The sequence below is a fragment of the Artemia sp. Qi Xiang Cuo genome, chromosome 12 (genome assembly GCF_049724085.1).
Source record: "Artemia sp. Qi Xiang Cuo chromosome 12, ASM4972408v1, whole genome shotgun sequence".
NCBI lineage: Eukaryota > Metazoa > Arthropoda > Branchiopoda > Anostraca > Artemiidae > Artemia > Artemia sp. Qi Xiang Cuo.
Genome location: NC_142805.1, coordinates 17,808,016 through 17,830,564, shown reverse-complemented (window position 1 = coordinate 17,830,564; position 22,549 = coordinate 17,808,016). Strand labels below are relative to the sequence as shown.

Genomic DNA, 22,549 nt, shown 5'->3' with positions numbered 1-22,549 from the left:
ATGTTCTCTCTTTAGTTGATTGCCTCACTTGGATAAAAGTTTTTGACCAAAGCTCAATTTGATTCCAATCGTGTGAACCACTTTGCGTAAGAACAGGCAGCTTAGGCTTTTCTTATGTTGCCAGTCTGACCGCCGCCTCAACCAATCACAAGTAGCTCCACACATTTAGGGTAAAGACATATTCTACTTCCCGTAACTCCAAAGAATCGATTTTGTCAGCCTATGGGAGTATGGATTTTGTCTACCAGCGAGTTCTATAGTTTTTATAAAAAAATAAAAAATAAAATAAAAATCACGAGACAGTCGACGGCAGTAGGTTTTTTTCCACGAAAGCGAAAGAAGAGAAAATCAGACAGAAAAAGGAGGAAAAGAAAAAAAAAGAGTGCGCATGCGGCGGTAGCCGCGCGCGCAAAAAATTTGGGGCTTTTAGTAAAAACATATGCGATTTATTAATTTTTTCCTCTCAGATTTTGTAAATTCTTCCAGACCAGGGTGGCAACACTGCTTTCTATCTATAGTTTGTCTATCTTCAAATTTTATAGTAACGTTTAAAGTTTAGTAAAATCCTGTGCAAAAAGTTTGACAATCTTGCTACAAAAATAATTAGTTGTTTTCATTGTAGTAGCTACCCGTACCGATTACAGAATCGCCTTGACTGCAGCGATTATTATCATTGGCGGCACAAGTTAAAGCGACAAAGTCTCAGGTATCACTTATTTATTTGTTATCCCCCATGCTACATCGTATGGAAGGAGTTGTCGTAAAAACTTCGGACTCGACTATCAGCCCCTCTTCGACAAATGTTTTAGTTTCCTTCCCCCTAAATACATCCAACCAAAAGTTTAAAATAACCACTTGGTTTGCAGTAGTAGAAAGATCTATTCCTTCTGAGATGACATACCCCCCCCCCAAAAAAAAAAAAAATTGGGACAAGAGCTATAAATTATGTAAACTGGTTGCTGTTTACATTATACAGACTGCTTATCATTAGGCAACGCTCTAGCGTTGGCTGTAATAAAGGAATAAAAGGTTTGTTGTTTTCCCAGAGGGACTTTATGGAAGGACTGGTCGTATTAACTTCGGAGGGGGCTCATTCAATTGAAAATTGGAAGTTCTAGTGTCCTTTTTGAGAGTTAATAGTGATCCGAAGGTAAAAAGCCTCCTCTCCCACTCCCATTTTCCTAAAATGGATCTGATCAAAATTTAACATATAATTTTGCTCAAAATAGTTCAAAGTTTATATAGCCATGCCTTTGGGATTGACAAAAAAAACCCACAGCCCCATGGAAAGGGTTGTAAGTTTTGCAAGCTGCCCATTGTTAACATATTAGGCTTTCATGGAAGTGGTGGTTGTATAAACTTTGCAGGGGCACATTTGATTGGAAATTGAAAGTTCTAATGTCCTTTTTAAGAGACACTTCGTACGAAAAGGGTGGTCGTAAAAACTTCGTAGGGGGCTCATTTGATTAGAAATCAGAAGTTTTAGTGCCCTTGTTGAAAGTCAAAAGTGATCGGAAGGCAACCAGCCTCCGCCATGCCCTTTTTCCTCAAATGTATCCCATCAAAATTTTTAGATAGACATTTTGCTGTCAAAATTTTTACGAAGATGCTGTTTTTCTGTCAAAAATTGACTTTATTTTAAATATTGTGTTTTGTTAATTACAAAATCGAGTACATGTAACAATTCCTTTTAAAATTAGCCCTTAAACAACTCTCTATGCTGTTCCAATACCTCGCTGGTTGCGGAGGAAGAAACGAAAAGAAAAAGAGGACATCAGGGCTACCCATGCAACAAAGTGATTTTCCTTGTTGTTCAGGTGAAGGAACTGTAAATTACCTCTACAAGGTTTTTGGCCACGGCAAATCCAATGGTGTTTTTTTTCGATTTGACACCATTTTTAGCGGTTTCGGGGAATTTTTCGAAATTTCCTTAAATTAGTTTTCAAAATAATATTTTACTAAGATTAATTTAGATAATACTTAACACTCCTTAATCATCTGGAAATGACAGCCTTTTCTCACTTGCCAGTTTAAAAAAAAACATATTTTTTTTATATACAATAGGGCGTAGTTCGTTCTTTATTAGGCTGGCGCTACTGCTGCCACCACTATGAAACGAATATTGCAACGACCAAGGTTGTCAATTAAACGACGGGGTACAAATCTTGGTATAAATACTTTCGGTACTTGTCCATTATTCAGAAAACATCAAAGAATTGGATCTACAAAATCAGACAATAACCTGTTTATGGCTCTCTATATACGAACACAATTAGCTTCGCCTCAGTGGAAAACTAAATTGTAGCAATACTTAATAGATATTTTGTCGGTATTTTGGTTAGGTTAGTTAAATTTTGCATGCAGCCCCGCTATATTTACCACCCCCTAATGTGCAAATATACAGCCCAAATTATACATATCATATCTATATCCCAAGCGTCTCAGTTGTTTCAACCCCGTACCTGTAAATTGAATCAACTTGGTGTTTTGTGATTAATGGATAAGTACCATACTTTTTAGGAGAGCGATCGAACACTTCTTCGTAATGAGGGGATTAGCTTAATCTAGACTTGTTACAGTTTCATATTTGACTGAAACTAGTAGCCACAGAAGTCGTTTGAAACTATAAAAGTATCTCAATCTATTCAATGTTTTCTCTTTACGTCATAGCGAGTTCACTAATTGCTTCGCATTCCAAGAAGTTTAATTTCAACATGAAGCAATGAATCATTAATACTTGTCGTCTTTTATAGGTAATCAAGGGGCTTCTCACTTTCACTCTATTGTTTAAAATAAGGGTTGCACAGTCTAACATAAAGACTTGGTGCCTCCTATCCTGCCTATGGTTTCTTCGTACGTAACTCCGGCTCTGCGGCCGACTTATCTGAAGTGATGTACGTTGTAGTCTATTCATCGGGGATTATATTTAAACTTTTATTGGTACTGTTCTATTAGCTGGTACCCACGCGATATACTGTATAGGGAAATGCTAAAGGAAACCGGTCAAACGGGTATCTGTCATTAGATAAATGGTTCACAAAGCGTGGTTTGTCACTGCGTTTACAATATTTAAACTATTTTTGGGGGGGTGTAGGGGAAAAAACGGTACCGAGGTTAGGTTAGGTTACGTATTTTATATATTCTATACTTTACCCCCCCCCCCTCAAGTTGCAAATATATAGCCCAAATTTGTTTCTAAACTATTATAGTTTCATCCTATTTTGTTTTATTTCATTAGCATTAACCAAACTTGACCTGTCGCGTGGGTACTAGCTAATAGAACAGCACCATTTGTCCTTTGTATACAAATTATAGTACATTTTAAAATATTAGCAATTTTCACTTTGAGTTTCTTGATTACCAGGCGTAGGTTGCGCCGGAGAAATAGGTTGTCTTTAGCTCCACTTAGGAAACCTAAGTTGGGTAGTCTTTTGCAAAGGTGGTTGCACGAATACGGTTGAAACGACTCAGTGAAGATGTGATAACATGTAACCCTAGCCTTACCATTATTAATGATTATACGACTGCCACTAACAACTCATGACAGGTGGTAGGTGCCCAAGGAAATTCTCTTGCCTAAATTTCTTTCATAAATAAAAATAACAAAGTGGCACTTGTTATTTTTTGCCAGATTCTCCGTTGTTTTGCGTAAAACAAATTAAGAAGCACAAAAAGTGGGAAGGAGCTTAAACCAGCCAAAATCTCCTATTATTTTTAAAAAATCTTTCCTTCAATGATTTTTATTATTAGCATTTTTTTTATTCTATCTCCATAATTTTTCTGCCAAATCTTTTTTACTGACCTCTTAAGATTCCTTGACTGCCTCTGAGGGAAGTATTCCTAGTCAGCAATATATTTCAACAGAGGAAAGAAGGAGGTTTAACAAAAAAAAGGTACTTGTATGTTACGGCGAGTACACCAAAGAAGTGAAGTTAGGTTAATCCTAATAAAATATACTTGCGTATTATAAGAATGTACTACTTTAGTAACAAAATTATTGAAACTACAACAGAGAATTATGGACACCAGGCCGCCCAGAACGCATTTACCAACTCTATTAAATATTTAATTAAAATATACCTGCATTGTGGTTTATCTCACTGAGACTAAGCTAATTATCTCCGGATGGAGAAAGAAAAACCGGTTTTACTCAGATTAAGAACTTGAGTGTGGTCGCTATAACACGTACAAAAAAAATGCGTAGATTATATGAAAAATAGATGAAAGTCTGGGATGAATCCCCTAAACTAATTTTATCAGTTACTCATTTTATTAGTTTAGGATCTTTTTATGTAGATGTAGATAATCGCTGTGGGTCAGCAAAAAGGAATTTTTTCCCTATCGTAGTGATTTATATTTGTAATGGTTTATATTCCGATTTATTAGAGTAAATAAAGTAAAAAAAAAAAAATCGTAAAAATATTGTCATATCAAGAGATCCTTGTCAAGTGCATTTGTTTACGTGTGTGTTAGGGGCACAAAAGCTTAAGAACATCAAATGGTCGTGTGACGACCGGAGTTTGTATCTCACATTATAGGCCCGTTCTTTTGCACTAAGATCTTACATCTAAGATCTCACGTCTATCTGCAAAGATTTCCGTTATTTTAACTCCTCTTTGTTCTAAGATCGTACAGCTCGCTGAAGTTAGCAAAAAGTGTGAAGGACGCCATCTTTCATTGAAATAGAACAATGATGAGAGAATTTTGATGATATGCTCATCATTGTTCTTAGACCGCTGATCAGAGCAGAATGATGAAAAACCTTTGCAAAAGAACGCTATAAGATATAAGATCTTAGTGCTAAGATTTTACTTTTAAGCTTTTTTTTTTGTCAAAAGCAGGAGCGGATCCAGGATTTTTTTAGGGGGGGGGCGCAAAATAGGTTGATCCGAAAAACAAATTAGGGGGCCACAAAATAGGTTGATCCGATAAACTTGCGTTAGGAGCAAGTTTAATTAACGCAAACTTGAGTTAATTAAGTAAATTACACTACATTAGACTACGCTAGGGGAGCGCCCCCTCGCCCCCCCTCCGGATCCGCCACTGGTTAAAAGATGTAAGATCTTAGCACAAAGATGAGTAAAGAACGGCCCTTATCATAATTTTATTGTAGGCGAAAAATACGGCTTCCAAGCTTTTCGTTTAAACTGCTCTTTTCTCGAAATTCTTAGAAAAACATGGCAAAAGATAGTGAAGAGCGGGATTTTTCTTTACTTTGAAAAGCGTATTAATTTCTTACTAAATTATTTAGTAATTTAACTCCTTCAAATGATAAGTAAAAAGCATAAAATTTCAGTTAGAGGGCTGAAGCTCCCTTCCCTGTGTACAATTTGGCTCTGATGCTAGTGAAACCACAACCTCAATAACAACTAGTCGTTATCTCCAAACCAAAAGTGTGTACCTCTCTTTTTGTATAGTTTTACGGAGGACTGTCCATAGACTGTTTTACGGAGGACTGTCTGGAGACTTCCTAAGCTCTCCATAACTTCTTTCGTGGATTTTGTAGAAAATATGGTCAAAGAGGAGGGGCTTTTTGCTGACTCAGAATGATCTCAATAAAAGCAATGACTGTCACTGTTATTGTAGCAGCAGCAGGAATTTTAGTCATGTTTGGAATGCTTCGAAGAATTAGACGAAAGTGTGAAGACCCCTCTGTTTTTTTCTAAATAAACTTTACCCCAAAACGTGTTAACATGCAAAAAGAAAATACAAACAGAAAGGATGAAGCTAACATGAGACATCTTATGGTGAATTACTGAATATAAACAAGTTTATTCACTAGCTTTTGATATCAACAATAAACAAGAAGACTTGTTAATTTACCGATTATTTATTTATTTCATAATTTGATATATCGTTCTTCTTTTTTCAGGCAGTTAATGGGGAGTGCATTCCCTGTGATGGACCATGTCCAAAAACATGTCAAGGAGTTGATCTCGTCCATGCAGGAAATATTGATTCGTTTAAAGATTGTACCATAATTGAAGGATCACTAACCATTTTAGATCATTCTTTTTCTGGGTATCAGGCATTTTATCCCAATATGACATTTGGGCCTAGGCATCCTCAAATGCATCCAGACAGTTTAGACGTGTTTTCAACCCTCAAGGAAATAACTGGGTTTTTGAATATTCAAGCACATCACCCTGCGTTCAGGAATCTGTCATATTTCAGGTGAGAACTAACCTAGTTTATCAGTGTCTTGTCAGTGGCTCAGCCAGTGGGAAGGAATCTTGTCAGAGGCACAGCCAGTGGGAAGGCGTGGGTGGCATGGATCTCTCTTGAAATTAGAAAAGTCTATGCTTTCAGGTGAAAAGCTGTGTTTATACGTAAAACCTGTATTCTGATATAATAGAACTATCCCCTGGATCGTACACAGGGCAAAGGTCGTCGGTTCCGTTCTCCCTCCCTCCTCACCCCACAGTCTCAAGTTTTTATGATCAATCCTATATTTTTAATTTAAATTAAATTCACCTTTTGTCGGTTTTTCCCATTTCTATCCTTCCCCCTCCAAAGGAATTCCTTCTTCCATTTCTGCTACTTCTCGTGTACGCTGAAATCTAAATTTGAGTGGCAAGGGCCACTCTTGAAATTAGAAAAGTCTATGCTTTCAGGTGAAAAGATTTGTTTATACGTAAAACCGGTATTCTCACATAATGGAACTATCCCCTGGAACTTACACAGGGCAAAGATATTCGGTCCCGTTCTCCCTCCGTCCCATCCCACCACAGTCTCAAGTTTTTCTGATCAATGCTTACATTTCAGCTATTTCCCGCTCACTCTGAAATATAAGTTTGGGTCCATCACTTAGTACTGTTGTTTCAAGGAGCGGCAAAGTAGTTGCGCACTTACTATTATTTTTGGGAAGAAAGTTAGGTTCTTCTTTTTAAATTCTCTGATGTAAGTTCAGTTTCTCTAATGGTAAGTTAGCTTCCCCAATGGTAAGTTTAAGTCTTGGAAACAAGTTCAAACAGACTGAAAAAAATAGCCTCCAATCCTTTAAGAACAGTTGCCGGACTAGGAAAACCATTGAAGTTAACTTTCTTAAGACGTAGAAAATATTCTTGCTTACTGTTTTTATGTCCTGTTCTTACCTTAATGGAAACTCTTTCTTTAACGTTTCAAACAAAAAGGGAGATGGTAGAAGAAATGTTGCAAAAGTATCCAAAGGTATCAGCCGTCATCTCTGCAATGCAATATTTTTTTTTTTTTTTTTTTTTAAATAAAATTATCGTTATCAAGAGAGTCCAAGCTGCAATTTCCGACATCTTAAATTTCGTGCCGCAAATTCTCCCGGGATAAAATGCAACAGATTTCGATGTGTTTTGGTGGGTATTCCATCATTTGTCAGTAGTTACAATATCATGTGGCATTACATCGGGTTGTTGCTGTTATGTAGGCTATATAAATAAAAAATAAATGAGATAATTTGCGTGCACCCAAGAATATTTGTAGCCGTTTTGTACATTTGTTTCTTTCTGTTTTGTTACTGATCCCCCCCCCCCGCTCCTCAGCACATATGGTGAGTATTAGAAACTGTGCCATCTGTCTCAAATTTGAACCAACAGTAGCGTGGAATGATCTTTGATTGGATAAAAAGGATCAAGTGACTTTCGACTAATCAGAAGCGTTTTTCACCGACGTAAAGCTTAGAAGGAAAAGTGATGTTTTATACCCGTCACTGACAGCCAATGAAAACCACTCTTTCTCGAGTAAAATATGAATTCCACGCTTCCTGTTGGTTCCAATTCGAGAGGCATGTCTCAAATCAGAGACGGACGGCTTAAACTTGAGGCGAATGACCAAAGCAGTGATACTGGGAGGTTACGCAAATGAAACCGTTGGACCACGTTCGCCACCTTGTGTTAGTTCTATATATTAACTCGTCGAAATACAAGAAAAGGAGGATTTATTAAATTTGAATTGTTCTGAGGTCAAGCAAAAGCAAGATGTCCTTGAATGGGGCGGTAAGAGGCTATAAGAAAGCATTAAAGAAAAAGGATATTCATTGAAGGATTTAAAGAGTGAAGGTTTTAACAGATTGGGATGAAAGAGGAACGTGTGCAGTTTCGTTTGTCACAAGTGGCTTCATGATGCAATGACTTGTAAGTTGTAGTAACAGTGTAGGAAAGCTCGGGATCAAGGATTTAAACTTGATATTTTACGGATGTGTTGGGCTCAGAGCCACCAAAGCCATTGTATCAAATAAAGGTAAAGAGTACGGCATTGGACTTCACGGTCCCTACCGGTGGTGCTGATCTCCGTCTCATGGACCTTCAGGCAGGAAGTGCAATGGAGGGGGGCTGGGTACCAGCCATCCTGTGCTTTCGCACACCTTACCTGTTTACCTTCCCCAGATTTCTCCAGGTACCGATTTAGAGCTGGGTCGAAAATGGCTGAGCTTAGAGAGTCACGACACTGACCCCCGTTCCAAATCAAATAACCAGTGACCCCAGGACTCGAATCTCTGTCCTTAAGGAAAGGGATTTCAAGTCTAGCGTGCTAACCACTCGGCTAGGACGGCTCAAAAGTGCCAACAGCACATCCGGCGCTCCCAGGCGGTCACTCATCCTAAGTACTGACCGGGCCTGAATATATATTTCATTGGTATTTCGATATTTAGATATCTAAATCTAAATATCGATTTTAAATGTGACGAAAAATTAAAAATATTCTACAAAACAATTAGACCAATAGATACAATAATAGCAAAAAAAAGATATCTTGAAGTTATGTTTTTCGTTTCTTTTTTTTTCTTTTTTATCAAATTCCATGCGCTTTCTTCGAATGCACCCTCTTTCATTCTAAACATTTTTTTTCTTTTCAGAAACATGGAAATCATTGGTGGACGGACACTAACAGAATATTTTTCTGCAATTTACATTGTAAAATCGTCACTTCAGACTTTGAATTTAAAATCTTTGCGAAAAATCCGAAGTGGCAGTGTTGCCGTATTAGAAAACAAGGAATTATGTTTAGCTGAAACTATCAATTGGAGCAAAATAATGGAATCAAGAACCCATGGAATGCTCCTCCAAAACAACAAGCCAAAGAATGATTGTAGTAAGTATCCATAATCATTTAATTTTTTGGTCGTCCCTACAGGTACAGACATGTCATTTAAATCCACGTTGGATATAAGAAGATTAAAAAATTCTTTTGAAGAAGGAGGGTGGATGTAAGACTGTAGATTTCACCTGTTTCTTTTGCCACCTTAAACCTTTTCTTCCTTTTAGACACATACCTTTGGGAAATTTCTTAATCTTTGCGGGAGGCAGCTCCCTGACCATCTCCTTATATAATAGATAGATAGTCCTCTTAGGCCACGGTAAGTTCAAAATATATTTCATGAAACGCATAACAAAATATACCCTCGAACACTAATTACGTTACCTTAGATCTTAATTCTTCCAGTGCCATCTGTGGCACATAGGGCATCGATGAAGCCTCTCCATTTATCGCGAATGGCTGGCGCTTCGATGATATCCGTCAGTGTCAGTGAGGTTACAGTCATTTAAGATACCGGTCTAGTACTCTGCGGAGCTGATTCTCCGGACGACCTCTTCTACGCCTACCGTCGGGTTTCCAGTTGTGTGCTATGCTAGGGAGACGACTTTCGTCCATCCGCAGCACGTGTCCAAGATAGGACAAGCGCTTTTTCTGAAGAATATCCGTGACAAGCGGCTGGTCAGTCCTTTGACGAATTCCTTGTTATTGACTTTCTGCTTTCATTGATTCTTAAGAATACTTCTAAGGCAGTTATAGCGAATAGTCCATAGGAAGTATTTATACTTCAGACTTAACTGATTTGCTGCATAACGCTAGAGGGTGTTGGTTATTTTTGTTCCTCTGTTAGACGAGTGTTTTCCTGTGATATTGGTTGCTCATTCTCTTTGTATCAGTCTCTGGGTTATCTGCTTCTTAAACTTCAGTATTAGTAAAAGCTATGGAAATATAGAAAGTGTAACCAATTATAAATATAAGCTTAAATTAAAATATAGGCCTAGTATAAAGAAAGAAAAACGAGCAAAAATGGGGTTTTTAAAGGCCAAATGAAAATACTGACAGAACACAACAAAGAGAATATTCGCTTTGGCCTAGTATTAATATTTAAGAAACGCCCATCTTTTCTGTTATATTTTCATCAGTTTCGTTTTAACACAAGTCATCTGAGTGGCAAAATAGGAGGGAGGGGAGTAACCCCTGTAATGGATGCTTCTTTGTTATTTTTAAATATTAAGACTATGAAATGATGCTTTTTTAAATTTAAAAATTATGACTTGTATACTTCTCCTAAACAAATTTGGCTAATTTGGTTTTGTATCATTTTTCAGAGATAGGTGGTTTTGTTTGTCATCAACAATGTTCAAACTCAAGTTGCTGGGGCATTGGACCAAATTATTGCTACAGCTGTGCCCACTGGCGATTAGATGACACATGTGTTGACCGATGTGATCCTGCTTTAGGGTAAGTCCCTCTCTTTCTCTTCCCTGCTCCTTTCCCTCTCTAGCTGTTCTCCCCTGCCTCTCTTTCCCTCTTCCTCTTCCTCCTCTTCCTCATTCTCTTCTATATCTCCCTCTCTCCTTATCTTCCTTTTTACCTCATCCTCTCTACCTCGAAGAATCTACCCAATTTTATTACCTTTTAAAGTTTGCCTCACTTAGTCAGCGTTCTGATATTGAAATTGTTTGACTTATTACGACTTATTTCAATTTCATCTTTCTTACGTATTTTACGCATGGAATGACTATTGCAAAGAGGTTTTGATGACCAAGTTGAGAATATTGCATCCTTTAAAACATAACGCTGGCGAAAAATGTAGACAGTTCTCCTTAAAGTAATTCAATTATGCAGAAAACTTGACAGCGAAAGAAAGAAGAAAACCTATCCAAATTTTATGCTGCTCAAGCCATTATTTCCTTTTTTATAGTCTTCAATTAATTAAGTTTAACACTTTAACCTGGAAATAATTTTTTTTAAACAGCTTTAGAAATAAGCTTATTCTATTTTTCATTTGTTTAGAAGAAACGAAAAATAACTATGATAAGGCTAGCTTTATCCCTACTGTAAGTTGGGATATATGGCTAACCCCCCCCCCCCCTACCAACCCAAGTTTTGTCGAAAAATGCTTGGTGAAGAAAAATTAATCGAACATCTAGGTATTGAAGCTTAAAATACCCCTTAATGAAGCATCCCTCCGAATGGTTCCCTGTTTTCCCCCAAAGGCTTATTTTTCAGACAGTTAACCTGGAAAAGGGGGAGATTAGACGATGATTTTTTTTCTAATTTAGGAAATACTTCTAATAATAGGCATGCTTAGGTTGCTGGTTCGCCGGCGAGTCCAGGCGACTTCAGTCCCCCGTTTTGCCTACAAGTCCAGTAGACATTGTCCGTCATGAGTCGACCCAAAAGTTTCGTTCATCCCCATTGCAATTCAAGTGGGCTTTCTCAGTAGGTAAAGCTAATTTAATAAGAACAATCTCAGTCGCCCGCTTGCCTGCAAGTCCTGTTTACATGGTCAGTTATAAATCTTTAAATCATTCTTTTGGGGTCTCCAATTGCCTTCAAATTGCTCACAGAACTGACAGACTATTTGAACTACCCTTATTTTATGCCTATCTACCTTAGTTCTGCTCTAAGATGGACCATAGACTATCTATCAAAAAGTGAATTGAATCATTTTTATACAATCCTCAAAAAGGTTTATGCCAGCTTTGCCTCTCACAGAGACTGTCTGTCTTTCACTCTAATTAACCATAGCTCTCAGGTTTTTCATCAATTTCACCAAGTTGATTTTATATCAAAATCTTTAGTTATTCTAGAATTAAATAGCGTAAAGTTTCATCTTTAGTACTGTTTGAGTCCCTCCCTTCCCCAAAATAGATAATTTAATGAGGCAATATAGTTTAATCTTCCCCCTCAACTAAATCTTATGAATTTTCCAACAATTCCACCAAGTTGATTTTATATCAAAATCTTTAGTTATTCTAGAATTAAATAGCGTAAAGTTTCATCTTTAGTACTGTTTGAGTCCCTCCCTTCCCCAAAATAGATAATTTAATGAGGCAATATAGTTTAATCTTCCCCCTCAACTAAATCTTATGAATTTTCCAACTTCGCATAATTTCCGGCGTTTTTCACGTAATAGAATAAAAGATATTTGTTCACTTCAATAACTTTCAGCTAACATGACCATGTTAGTGTTAAATATATAATATAAATACAGCAAAACAGCAACACATAAAGCAAGCAGAGCAAAAAACAACAACAACGAAATCCCAATAAATAAGTATCAAATACCATTACATGTTTCTCATAATTTGCATGTTTCAGAACGTACGAGTCGACAGACAAGATCTGTAAACGTTGCGACGATGAATGTGAATTTACTTGTTCTGGTCCTGGTCCTGGTAATTGTACGAGCTGTAAACATGTCAGAGACGGTCCTTACTGTGTTTCAAGTTGTCCAACAACCAAATTTGATGATAATGGTGAATGTCAATCTTGTCATGAAAATTGTGTTGGGGGTTGTCAAGGGCCTGAGAACAATATTGGCATGAGAGGATGCAACTCTTGTGACAAAGCTGTTGTAGATGAAGATATGGAAGTGGTAAGTTTTGACTATTCTTTTTTGTGTGTAAGGATTTTATTTTTAAAATCAGTTTATACATCCCTTTGTTTGCTGGAAGTCACTGGAACTAATTCATAACAAAACTTTCGATTTTAACAGATAGACCTACTAATGTTTAAAGATTAGCCACGATGTTTATGTTATGACCGATTTTGTTTTCGAGGCGAGAAAGAGAGAAAGGGGGGGGGGGTATGATTTTTCTACTCGTGAGTTTACAAAGTCCTTGACTGTCACGTAGAGGATTTTAGAATCATTGTTATTCATAGTGATTTCTCCAACATCAAAATGGCATACTGCAACCTCCATAGTCCACGCTATTTCGATGATGTCTACGACAAGTACAATTTGGGGGGAAATACTCGAAGAATTTTAGCAACTTTTAAGTTAGGAGAATTAAACTTTTGCTAGATGCGCTGTTTTGACTAATTTCATTCGGGGGCATAAAGTTTAAACAAACTAATGTAGTGCCTTTTTGTTCCAGTGGATGGCTATTAGTAACTTGCAGCTTGCAATTTGTATAAGGCTGATGGCTATTTACCATGTACATAGCTAAAATATCTCTATCTAAGGGTTTTTATAAGAAATTCACTATTTGATGCAGTTTTGTTTTCTTTGGTATTAAATAAAATCTAGATATACTATAAATTTGTGGCAAAGAAAAACACGAAAATTGCTTTAAAACAACCATAAATACTTACGTGTCTTATTCTAAAAGCGTATTGCTTCACTTTATTCCCCCTTTTTCTTATTTTACCCCCTCCCCCCACAATGAGTCATTCAGAGTCCACTTTTAGCAGCTTTAACGACCGATTAATTGATACAACGCCCGATGAAAAAAATGCAGATAAATCAGGTGTCATAACTGTTCATTATCGTGAAATTTAAGGGTAATATGTATAGTAGTACCGTATATTTGCCTATCACGGGGGGGGGGGAATAAAGGGAAGCAATGAACTTTTAGGAATGGCAGAAGTAAGTATTTATGATTATTTTAAAGTAGTTTTCAGAATATTTTCGGGCTTCCTTCAAATGATCTCCGGTCCTTAACTATTACCAAAATTGTGAATATTTTATTTGGATTGAATGACAGATGACAAGAATGCCAAATTCTTTAAGGCAGCAACTTGTAATCAGCCAAAAGGTAACGCTGCAGGTTTTATTTTATAGTTGCTCGGAGCAAGCGTGTAATTATAAGGTCTTGGGGTATTGGTGTACAAGATCAATAGTTTAGATGGGGGCATTGGAATTTACGCCTAGAGGTCTTCTCTGTAGGATGTTTCAGGTTGCATTTAATTGCATGACATTGTCATGGAAAAGAGAAATTTTATCTTGAATTACTTAGTTTTTACGAATTTTTACGACAGCATTAAATTCTTGGTACAGTAATTTTTTAGTATCTTGGAGTGCGATTTAGATCTTCCAACCTGAAATTGCTGTATGTTTTAATGTTTAAAAAATGAGCAAATAAATGGAGAAAAAAGAAAATGATATAGTATTAAGTAAAAACGCCATCTTGACCTGCTTTGACTGTATAAACTTGGATAGGCCACTCCTTATTCAACCTTAGACAAGCTCCAACTTCCTAATAGGAGCCCTTGAGCCCACGAGTCTCTGAAAATCCAATGAAACTTAGGTCTCACATGATTTATGTTTGATTATATATGGTTAATGAAATCTGTCACTATTCAATTTAATTTTGAGCACCTCCTCCTATTTTTGCCCATGGTTTGCAAGAAGGCTGATCATACCTGTAGATGTAGTAATTTATAAAAGATGACAAACAGCAGTGGTCTTCGCGACATGCGTTTTTCTTTCACATCACTAGCAAAGGTTTCTTAAGGCCTGTTTCCAGAGCTTGCCTTATAGTTGCGTAATTGATGTGCAGTAATTTGTGGGTATTTTTGTTTTATATCTAATCAGTTGAAAGATCTATGATCATATTATGACTGATGTAAAATATCGTTCTGAAGCTTTAAAAAATAATCCATTAATGGGGAATTTGAATCTGCAATTATACATTTAAAATGTTTCTAAAACTGATCTACTGAGGCTTAACTATCTTTAACGTGCTTTATCATCTCTGGATACCAATATCTCTGTATGTTTCTACTGCTTAAGGTTGGCTTCTATTAAGTTCTCTGAGAACGCTCGTCTTTCGAGTGAAAACGTCCAAGCGATTCCGCTTTGGGTATATAGGTGTATCGGAATCATATTAGGTGCATAGATCAATCTATATTTTTGGACTTCTAAGAACGGGCTTTTAAATATAAAAAAACGCTTTAATAGCCATCAATCGCGATATTCTCCTCTGAAGTTAAAGTACCAAAGATATTAAAATAAAAGCATTTTTTATATCCTGGACCTATCTTAGGTCTATCCCTGCCTTAAGATCACGATTATCTAAGTTTTTTTCGTTTGGTTATCTAAAAATCCTGAAGTTTTTAAGGCAGTATTATATTTTCGTCAGTGTTGCAAAATTGAACCGTAAAAATAAATGAGCAAAACCAAAATCTTGACCTTAAAAAAATTAAACGTTAACAGTATGTTGATTCGTTCAATGGAAACCAACATCTTTTTAAGCTATTTGGAGCTATATGTTTTTAGTATGTATTTCGCTAATTTTCCACCCACGTTTTTTTTTTAATTTGCAACCTGTTAACTGCATATGGAGGTATTCTTCGTTAAAAATTGAATTCTGATTTTTCCTAATTTTTAGGATAGATATGGTTTTGTAAATTTTCTCTTAACCAATTCAAAGAATTAGATTTCATTTCCATTGTCCTTGGCACTAAGAGGCTTTATATACTTAAACTGGAGGCATGTATTTAGGGCCACATCTAGGATTTTTTTTCGGGGGGGGGGAGACTTTAAAACGCATCAAAATTCATTTATATGCATCTTTGTTACGTTTTTTCACTAGTCGGATAAACATTAGAGGGCGGTCAAATCCCCTACCCCTCCTGGATTTGGCCTCATTCATATTTATTTTCAACACCATTATTCCGCCTGGGGTAGCTACTATTTAAACTAGATTTGAAGTTGAACTAACCAAATATCTGCCCACACGAAGACATTTTTTTCATGGGGCGACGTGACATGAAGTATGTCACCAAAGCGAAATTTGTGAGAACCTAGGTTTAGATCCAAAGATGGTTCATCCTTTAAATAAATGCGATCTACTTTATATTCGCCAATAAATCATGTCTCTATCTTATCTTTTAATGCACCTGATTCGAACATTTGTAATCACAGCAGGAAGTCATGCAGTTTGATGGATTGTGCAGTTGTGCCCACCTTTGCACTCGTGCGATTCTTTAGATGCCGCGTATTTGTTTTTAGCGAAGCCTTTCAGAATTTATCACATTCCTCTTTTATCCTGTGTGTGTCCAAATCTTTCCATACTTGTACTACTCAAAGGTCATCAGTCACACTTTTCCAAAAAATAAGCTATTACCAAATTCTTACATATATATATATATATATATATATATATATATATATATATATATATATATATATATATATATATATATATATATATATATATATATATATATATATATATATATATATATATATATATATATATATATATATATATATATATATATATATATATATATATATATATATTAACAACAAAACGTAAATAGCGGAGTAAAACATATAGAAAAAGGCAGAAAAACGCTAGCTATGAAAGTATATATACTTTCAAGATAATGGAAAGCTGGAAGTTTATTTTTTCTAATATCCTAAAGCCTAATACTTAGCACGGCAACTTCACGAATAACATCATTCATCCGAATTTTGATAAAATCTTCCCATTAAGGTACAATGGAGGGAGCAAAATGTATCCATCTTGTGCTAACTGAAGGTCTTAGTAGTAATGAGCTATTGCGCTCAAACAGTTTTCTTAGGGACCTTTATTCTGGTTCGAGTCATCGCGTTTTTTTCCACATATGGATACCCTATTCTTATCTGACCTCGTATTATCATAATGGTGTTCCATTAGTTCTCTATCCACTAGTCAAGTCCTCAGGGTTTTCCCGTGTATGGATCTTCATATCTTCTTTGATCTTTTGCGACCTAGAGATCTTAGGTCCAAATTAGTCCAAAATAAGTGACTGTGTTCATAAGAGTGTCCAAATGGTGCTTTATCAACTAATTGATTCTTCTTTCTTTTTTTTTTTCTTGTATGGTTGTTCAAGTATTATTTGACTTTGAAATATCTAAGGTCCTAAGTTAAAATTTGTCCCAAAACACGCCATTGCGCTCATAATAGTGTCAAGTCCTCTTTTTTTTTACCTTTTTTGGGTGTCAAATCTTGGTCAACCTTTTCGACTTCGTACGCAGGATTTTTTTTGTGTGTGTGTGGGGGGGGGGGTAAAAATAATCCAGGGTCAATCTGTTTCGGGGGGGGGGAGGGTAATATTAATAAAAATAACAAACGAAAATAATTTGATAATCTGAATAAGAAATTCCCAGAAATTCAAGATAATGGGATAAAACATGTTTCATTACCCGTAATTCAAGAACTGCCTTACATAATTTGCATATATAAAACAAAGTCACACAAGTCAGGCATACGCCGTAATTTCTCAGTTTTTTTCTTATTACAGCCCTCAAAAAAGACCACACAAGATACTAAAAAAAATTATCCTGTAAACTTTTTAAATTGTTACTTACGGTCAATAGGTGGCACAATGTCAAAAAGATATCTGGCATATTCTGGGTCTGAAAAGTCAGAAAACATATTTGTCAACCAAAATGACAACAACGTTACTAATTACACCAAAACCAAATGTTAAAACAAAACTTTACGTTAACAGTAAAACCAAAACGTTACATTACACCAACACCAAACGCTGAAACCAAAACGTTATTAACGTCGATAAGAATAACTGAACGTCACTAATAAAATGTCCAAGAGAAAATTGTTGATGTTCCCTTATTTTTGATATAATAAATATCTGTTGCAATAGGAAATCAAAGGCTCTTACATAAATTGCAAATTACGTAAGTTTGCTTATACTTACTGCCAACTGCACCCTCTACTTTATTTTAATGAAAATAAAATGTAAAAAAACTGCAAAATGATAATAACCATCAGGGGCGTAACTCCAGCCTTTTTATTGAGGGGCAAAAAAGCTCCACATCCAGAGAGTCAAGGGGCAGGGGCTATATAATAGTTTTTTTCCATTTTTTTGGGGGGGGGGGGGCAAGTGCCCCCCCTTGCCACCCCAAACGAGGCCACTGATAACCATTAAATTATTTATTTTAAAATTTGCGCCCCTAAAAGTTCTGTACCCGGGGAAGTGCCCGCTCTTTCTTCCTTAAACTGCCTCTGCTAGAAAACCTTAACCACTGTCTTTTTTATATTTTTTATTAAAACCTTAACCACTGTCTTTTTTATATTTTTTATTGACAAAAGAAAGAAATGCGTAAATCTAATCTTAATATATTTGTTTTGCTAGAAACGAAAAATAACGTGTATTCAGTGGCGGATCCAGGGGGGCGCCCCCTAGCGTAGTCTAAAGTAGTATAATTTACTTAATTAAATCAAATTTGCGTTAATTAAACTTGCTCCTAACGCAAGTTTATCCTATCAACCTATTTTGCGCCCCCCTAAAAAAATTTCGGATCAACCTATTTTGCGCCCCCCCCCCCCTCATAAAAAAATCCTGGATCCGCTTTTGTGTCGCATTCTTTTATGACTCCACATAATTTTACCCCAACCACGGATACAACCTTTTGGTTTCCACGTGCTAATTACGAATACAGCTAAAATGTTTCTCAGTCATTGCTCATACCTCATCTATTGAGACCCAACTATTTAACCTTTGATAATTATGTTTCCTTAATATTCTCTTGCACCTATTAGCTAATACGCTTAATTAAAAAAAATTATCAACGTGGAAACAAAATTGTCCGACATCAATGATGGAGGTCTTTTTTGCAATTTTTTGAAACCTGCTTTTAGTTTTGGATGAAGCTTGAATCCACCTGATAGCTTAGATGTAAAGATTCTGTTATTTCAAAAACCAGTTTTATATCTTTCTCAAATGCGAATAGATTGATGGTCGAAAAGATGGGAATCGAGTTGAGTCAGCAGGCAATGTATCGATGCCATAAAAGCCTCCCGTTGTTCAAGGATTGGCATAAATGCAACACATGAAAATACATTTGACTCATTACTTTCTCCCAGTAAATAATGAGCAAATGCTTTCAATCATCATCTCTATTATCAGTTTGCTAGGGATCTTACGGTGGAATTTTTTTTAGAAGAGATTGAAAGTAAAGCGTGGCGTTCTCAGATATGGCGCTCTGAATTCAGTATTGTACTTGTTATTTCGATCTAATCTCTTCCTCACGAGGCTCACTTTTCTATGGATTGTATGAGCAACAAGTCAAGTCACCGGGTACATATCGAAGCCATAAAAGCCTCCCGTTGTCCAAGAATTGACACAATTGCAGACATGAAAATACATTTGACTCATTACTTTCTACAAGTAAATGATGAGCAAGTGCTTTCAATCATCATCTCTATTATCACTTTGCCAGGGATCTTACGGTGGATTTTTCTTTAGAAGAGATTTAAAGTAAAGCGGTGCGTTCTTAGACATGACGTTCTGAATTCAGTATTGTACTTGTTATTTCGATCTATCTCTTCCTCACGAGGCTCACTTTTCTAGAGATTGTATGAGAAACAAGTCAAGCCACCAGGTACATATCGAAGCCATAAAAGCCTCCAGTTGTCCAAGAATTTGCTCAAATGCAAACATGAAAATACATTTGACTCATTACTTTCTCCAAGTGAATGAGCAGCAAGTGCCAGGGATCTTATCGTGGATTTTCTTTACGAGTGGTTAAATACCAAGCATGGCGTTCTGATTTCAGTATCCTAATTGTTACATCGATCTAATCTCTTCCCCAGGAGGCTCATTTTCTGAAGGATCGCATCAAAATCGCGTCAGAAGTCAAAGTCAGAAGGCGCATGGTGATGCCGTAAAAGCTTCCCTTTGTCTAAGGATTTGCATAAATACAGACATGATAATTCATTATATTTTCTCCGGTACTTGTGTATTAAATGGTGCACAATCGAGATTAGTAAATAGGTAAATCCTGGTAAAATATACAAATCTGTGATCAAAATGCAATATTCCGGAAGCAAAATTATGAAAACTACAATAAAGAATTATGGTAGGGAGGCCACATAAAACACATTATATTAAATACTTAACCTAACCCAACCAAAATACCATCTCTATATATTAAATATTTAATAAAAAATATACCTACAACGCTGATTTCAACTGAGCCTAAGCTAATTTTCTTCAAATACTGAGATATAAACCGATTATTGTCTGATCTTTTAATCCAAATTCTCGAGTGTGTGCCATATAATACACAAGTACCTTTTCTCCAAGTAAATAATGAGCCAGTGTTTCGACCATCGTCTTTATTATCACTTTGCCAGAGATCTCATTTCAATGAGTTGGCCAACTTGAGATTGGGGCAGAGGTGAACTGGAATCAAAAATACAAGGCCAAAAATTTGACAGAAATTCCGTCAGGTTTGACAGGATTCTATCTAAATGAATGACTGGCTGTAAACGCTATCAAATGACAGGATTTGTTTTGCTGTTTTATGCCTCACTTTCGTATGTATTATTTTGTGTTTATACTTCGAGTTTTATGGCTAATAGGCTGTTTTTGTAAGACGCAGTCCTGCTCTCAGGGAAGTTATTTGGGTGTAATGAGATTCAAAAGAAATATATACAAAAATGGTCTTATATACCATGTATCTAATTTATTGAAGAAATATATATCGGCTAGAATAAAAGTATTTCAAGGAATTGGAGCTTACCTTTAATTCTTTCCAGGAACGCTGCCTTAAAAAGGAAGAAGGCTGCCCTAATGGATATTTCTTTGAATGGGTTGGACCACAAGAGCAAGGTCCATTGAAGCCACTTGCAGGAAAAGCAATTTGTCGGAAATGCCACCCAAGATGCAAAAGGTGTACAGCTTTCGGTTTTCACGAACAAGTGAGTATTTTTTTATAATTAACCGTATTCAAGTTCATTGTTGCCATGCGTACTCGTCACTATTTTACACTTTTTCCTTACCACCGAGATTGGCGGGATCAGGAAGGGAGAGACAATAGAGTGCTAAGACATTAATAATCTTTGAGTGTTAAACCCCTTTAAGGTTTACCGTATTGATATGTCACCTCAAATAAATGGGCTCAATGAAGCTCCGTGTTGGAGAATTTTGAATTTCAATCTCCAAAAAGTTTATTGCAAAAAAGGATTTGTAGGAATAACGAAGAATAGCCGGAAACCCATCGAAGTTGGCGTGGGATCGAAATGAAAACTGCACCTTCGAAATCGCCATAGCCGAAAAACTAGTGTAAGAGAATTACAGTACATCGTCTTGGTCAGCAAGGAAAATTACTTTCACATGGGAAGCAGTGACGGGTCTCCTTTTTTCTTTTTTTTTTCACCGCTAGTGGGGCACTGAAAAATCAAAGGCCTTATTTGAAAGGAATTTGCTGCCCAAGGCCGTATTCGAGATTTCTGTTCGGGGGGAGGGGGTTCAAGAAAACTTTACAAAACGAATCAACAAAATTTCATATGGATTTTTATCCCTTTTTTACGAGTCGGGGGTATTAAAAAACAATAACCCTCCACCCCTGGATACGGCCTTGGCTATGTCTATAGCCTTTAATGATAAAAGACTAAAAATAGTATTTTTCTAATAAAAAATTGTCCCTATCACGCCTAATGGTCATATCTGACACGTTCACACCTCTGAGATAATTGACATAAGCGTTGGCTAAGCAATTCTCAAAAGAAGTATCAGCAAGGAAAATATTTGTTCAATGACACTTTGATTATATTGACCTAGATTACTCTGTGAATCCTCTCCTTGAGAACAGCTTAGCAGACTGTTTTTGGTAATTGTCTCAGAAGTATTTTTGTGACATTACTTGCGACATTCTGAAAAGTGATCAATTGACGATGGTGGTGAAACGATTTCGTCCCAATTACACCAAAAGTACCCCTAGTGAGGGACGGATCCAGGGGATAGGGAGGGGGGATATCCCCCCCCGAGATATTTCTGCTGCCTTCATTTCTTTTTTCTTACTTTTTTTTAAATAAACATGCCAATTTGGTCAATTATTGGCGCCCTTGTCACATTTGGCCCCCCATTATTTTGCTCTAGATCCGCCTTTGGCCTTAGTATCGCCTAGGATCGCTTATCTACCTTAGGTTTTCGAAATACCGTGGTACTTTAAATGCTAGTTTTTGATATGCCACTTAAAAAATTGGATTTATAAATAATTATTGACGATCGTGACGCAAGTCGTGTATCCAGTATTTTTATTCGGGGGGGGGGTACACAATATCTTAAAACGCATCACAAATTTGTTTTTATGCATTTTTGTTACGTTTTTGCGATACGGACAAAAATTTGGGAGATTTCAAACCCCGCACACCCCCCCCCCCCTTCCTGGATGCGGCCTTGTCGTGACGGAATGGAAGAACTCGTCCAGATTACTCTAGAAGTGGATCTGCTGGTATCCAGGGTCAGCTCAAGTTGTCGCAACATCATGGAACTTCAAATACGTACTTTTGACATGTTTCTTAAATGGCACCTTTATAGATAAACATTGATGATGATGATGAAATGGAATACCTCACTTAAATCACTCTAAAAGTGGTGTAAATATCCTCTGGGGTCATTTCTCTTAGGTTGTTGCAACACGATGTTACTTCGAATGTTAGCTTTTGACATGTCACTTAAAAAGGTAGATTTGTTTATGGTTAACATAAAAATTTTATTTTGATAGTAACCAAGAAAACTACGTGTAGTATACTTCACTAAAACTGACTGTAATGTCACTAAAACTGATTCC

The 22,549-nt window shown here is 36.5% G+C and overlaps 1 protein-coding gene across 6 annotated transcripts in view; it reads left to right on the top strand.

The window, feature by feature from the left end:
• The window catches only part of Egfr (epidermal growth factor receptor), a 202,134-nt gene that overhangs the window by 138,918 nt on the left and 40,667 nt on the right, over nucleotides 1-22,549 (top strand). For all 6 annotated transcript variants that reach the window (XM_089098376.1, XM_089098378.1, XM_089098379.1 and 3 more), the window contains 5 exons: nucleotides 5,873-6,174; nucleotides 8,828-9,063; nucleotides 10,335-10,467; nucleotides 12,334-12,610; nucleotides 20,514-20,675. In XM_089098376.1, coding sequence (XP_088954502.1) covers nucleotides 5,873-6,174; nucleotides 8,828-9,063; nucleotides 10,335-10,467; nucleotides 12,334-12,610; nucleotides 20,514-20,675 — 1,110 coding nt within the window. The remainder of the gene's footprint in view (nucleotides 1-5,872; nucleotides 6,175-8,827; nucleotides 9,064-10,334; nucleotides 10,468-12,333; nucleotides 12,611-20,513; nucleotides 20,676-22,549) is intronic.